General features: G+C 37.7%; 1 protein-coding gene across 1 annotated transcript in view; it reads left to right on the top strand.

Moving 5' to 3' along the window:
- The first annotated feature begins 1,863 nt into the window (after window positions 1-1,863).
- The window catches only part of LOC106514114 (protocadherin beta-1), a 3,789-nt gene continuing 2,317 nt past the window's right edge, over window positions 1,864-3,335 (top strand). Inside the window, exon 1 of the mRNA XM_014003228.1 lies at window positions 1,864-3,329. Within this exon, the coding sequence (XP_013858682.1) occupies window positions 2,086-3,329 (1,244 nt within the window). The 5' untranslated portion in view covers window positions 1,864-2,085. The remainder of the gene's footprint in view (window positions 3,330-3,335) is intronic.

The raw sequence follows: 3,335 nt of genomic DNA, 5'->3' as shown, positions 1-3,335 counted from the left end.
TTCGGGGGAGCTGCGAGTCAGAACGTGTTGATAATGGATCCCAGTTCTACAGGAACCATGCAGAGGATCCAGAGTGACAAGAACCTCCTGGATCAGCCAGACTCTCCTTTAGAGGTTAGACCAATTAATTATTTTTTTATCACTGCATAAATGTGTGAGAAACTTATTTTTCTTATCTTGTTTATGATCGGTTTTGCCACACAAATACAATGTTTATATTTTCACATACATTAGTTTCTRATTAATATTTGAGTTTCCTTTTATTTGTGTTTGGAGCACTTCCGTTTCATCTCACTGCTTCATGAGATGCATTTGCACAGTCAAATTTTTAAACMATTTATATATCATAAGGAGTTTACTTTGATGAGTGGTCTAAAGGCCTCCACTCACTCCATCTGAAGCTGAACAGTTGATGTGCGGCCACATGGTTGTTCCGCGTGCGTTTTTACGCACACACAGCCCCTGAGGCACAGCTCCTGTGATACCCCGCCCCCCGCTTCGTTACAATTAAGGGTTTTCTCCTCTATGGAGTCTACACTCCGGACAAAAAAGTATGCTTCGTTGTTTGTTTTGTTTTGTTTATTTATTTATTTTTTCTTTACAAAAACGCTCCGGTTTAAGTTTTCCACTTTTCTGCAGCTATTCATCCCTACACACGATCTATTTCCTCTCCATTCATGATTGTTTGGCCTTTTCATTATTATGTCTGCTTTCGGACAAAACAGTGGCCGTCTGGAAGCCAGTTAATTTATTTATTTTTATCTTTTTTCATCTTTTAAGTTTTCTTTTTGTTTAATATATTTTTTCCATACATTTGTTTTTGTAAGCGCGTGGTTGAAGCTAAATGCAGCGTCCGAGCGCTTTCAGCATAAACGAACACGCCCCCTATTTTTTATTTTATTTATTTTTTTGCCAATCATACAGTAAGTTGTTATGAGGAGTGGGTTTACAGTTCTCCCGGCGGGCAAAGGTGTGGAAAGCTCGAAGCTTGGAGCTGAATGACGCAATTTTCGTCATAGAACTGTGACAAACAGCAAAATCCTGCAGTTCGGATGGGACATGCAAAGGTTTTAATGCTCTGTAATTCAGCTACACATATTTTGAAGTCGTGGGTTTAAATCCAAACTAGTTTGAGGAGGTTGGAGTAGTTTAGTGGTCATTCCCGTGGTTTTATGATCCTGAATCTGCAGGCCCTGGCTGCCACAGGAATGAAATATTGGCAAACATGTTTTCGAGTTCACTCCCTGAGGTTACACCTTAAAACATAGGCAGCCTAAATAATAACACAATTAACAGTTTAAAAAATCAAAGTAGAGGGAACTATTCAGACAAAAAAAATGTGCATAGTGATACATGTGTTCTTTGCTTTCAGAACCATGGACAGAGCGATTAAAAGACCCTGCAAAATCTGCTGTTGACACTGTTGCTTTAAATAGTAAAGTAATCATTTCAAAGTTTCTATTTAATTTATTTTATTTCGGTTTTTTTGTTAATTAGTAAATGTAAATACTAACTGTTTAAAATATATGTTATATAAAAAAGTTTGTAAGAACTGGAAGTCTGTTAAGGTGGATTTTGTCTCTGTGAAAGCCAGATGAGCTTATTGGTTTCTTTTTCCCCTCTGCAAGTATTTTATATAAACTATACAACACTGAAAACAATGCAACCTTTAAACACCATAAGATAATTCAGAAACTTCGATTAATCATGGTTTATTTGTTATTTGTATATATTTAACCAATAGATTTCATTTGAAATTATAAAACTGTGACGTGATTTTGCACATGATACTTTGTAGTTCTTTGATTTGGACTCTAAGGGCCGCTCTTGACTTGCGTGTTGATGGCTACAGACTGGTATTTAACTCCWCCACCCACATATTTTTTCTCATAAGATAAAAAGAGCACGACGGTCGGGACGGAGCTGCCGCAGAAGGAATATTGGAAATATATATAAAAAAACATTGTTTTGTCAAAAAATACTGCCTTGCAGTTGCTGACTTTATTTGTTTAATTATTCATCAGGACGTGGAAATATTGTTTTTTTTTTCTGTATCTGGTTTGTGGAAAAGACCGGAGGCTCACAATGGAAAAAAAGGACAGAACAATGAAACGGAAAGTACTGTTGTTCATCATCTCTCTCATTTTCCTCGACACGACGCTCGCGCAGGCTAGCTACTCTATTCCGGAGGAAATGCCAAAAGGTTCTTTGGTGGGAAATATTGCCCAAGATTTGGGAATAGAAATTAAACGCTTGATATCCGGTAAAGCTCGGATATTTAGTCGGAACAGGGAGGAGCACGTCGAGCTGAGCGCAAACAGAGGCGTCCTCCTTGTGAAAGAAAGGATCGACAGAGAGGCGCTCTGCACGGAGACCGAGCTTTGTGCTTTAGATTTTCAGATTATTCTGGAGAATCCCATGGAATTTTACACTGTCACGGTGCAGATTACAGATATCAATGACAACGCACCGACGTTCGAAAAACATGAGATGCGATTTAAAATTAGTGAGTCAGCAGTAACAGGAGCGGCATTTGTGTTAAAAAGGGCCGTAGATAATGACGTAGGAATTAATGATCTGCAGGACTACTTATTAAAACCATCTGATCATTTTATTCTGAAGCTCCACAGAAACGCTGATGGCAATAAAAACGTGGAGATGGTGCTGCAGAAACCTTTAGACAGAGAACAACAGGAGCAGATAAATCTGGTGTTAACAGCTGTAGATGGAGGAGAGCCGCAGATGTCAGGAACCATGCAGATTGTTATTACAGTTTTAGATGTTAATGATAATGCTCCTGTTTTTACACAGAAAACATACAAAGCTACAGTTACTGAAAACTCCCTTAAAGGTACAGTTGTTGCTACAGTTTCAGCTTCAGATGCAGATGAAGGGTCGAACAGTAAAATCAAATACTCGATAACAAACACGTTAGACAAGGTCAATACAGTATTTCAAATAAATGAGGAAAATGGTGAAATTGCACTAATTGGTGAAATTGACTTTGAAAGATCAAGGCATTTTCAAATTGAATTACTTGCAAGTGATAACGGTGGATTGACACACTCATCAAAATTAATTGTAGATGTACAGGATGTAAATGACAACAAGCCTGAAATTAGAATAATGTCAAAGTCAAATGTGATATCAGAGGACGTAAAACCTGAAACTGTAGTAACAATGATAAACACAGAAGATCAGGACTCAGGAGAAAATGGAAAAGTCCAGTGTTTTCTTAACGAGAATATTCCCTTTATTTTAAAATCATCATCATCTAATTTCTACAGTTTAGTGACAGACAGTGAGTTGGACAGAGAGAGAGCCTCTGAGTATAA

Source organism: Austrofundulus limnaeus, unplaced genomic scaffold (assembly GCF_001266775.1).
Source record: "Austrofundulus limnaeus strain Quisiro unplaced genomic scaffold, Austrofundulus_limnaeus-1.0 Scaffold1, whole genome shotgun sequence".
In the NCBI taxonomy this organism is placed as follows: Eukaryota; Metazoa; Chordata; class Actinopteri; order Cyprinodontiformes; family Rivulidae; genus Austrofundulus; species Austrofundulus limnaeus.
The sequence above is the reverse complement of the archived record's forward strand: the minus strand, read 5'-3'. Positions and strand labels throughout refer to the sequence as shown.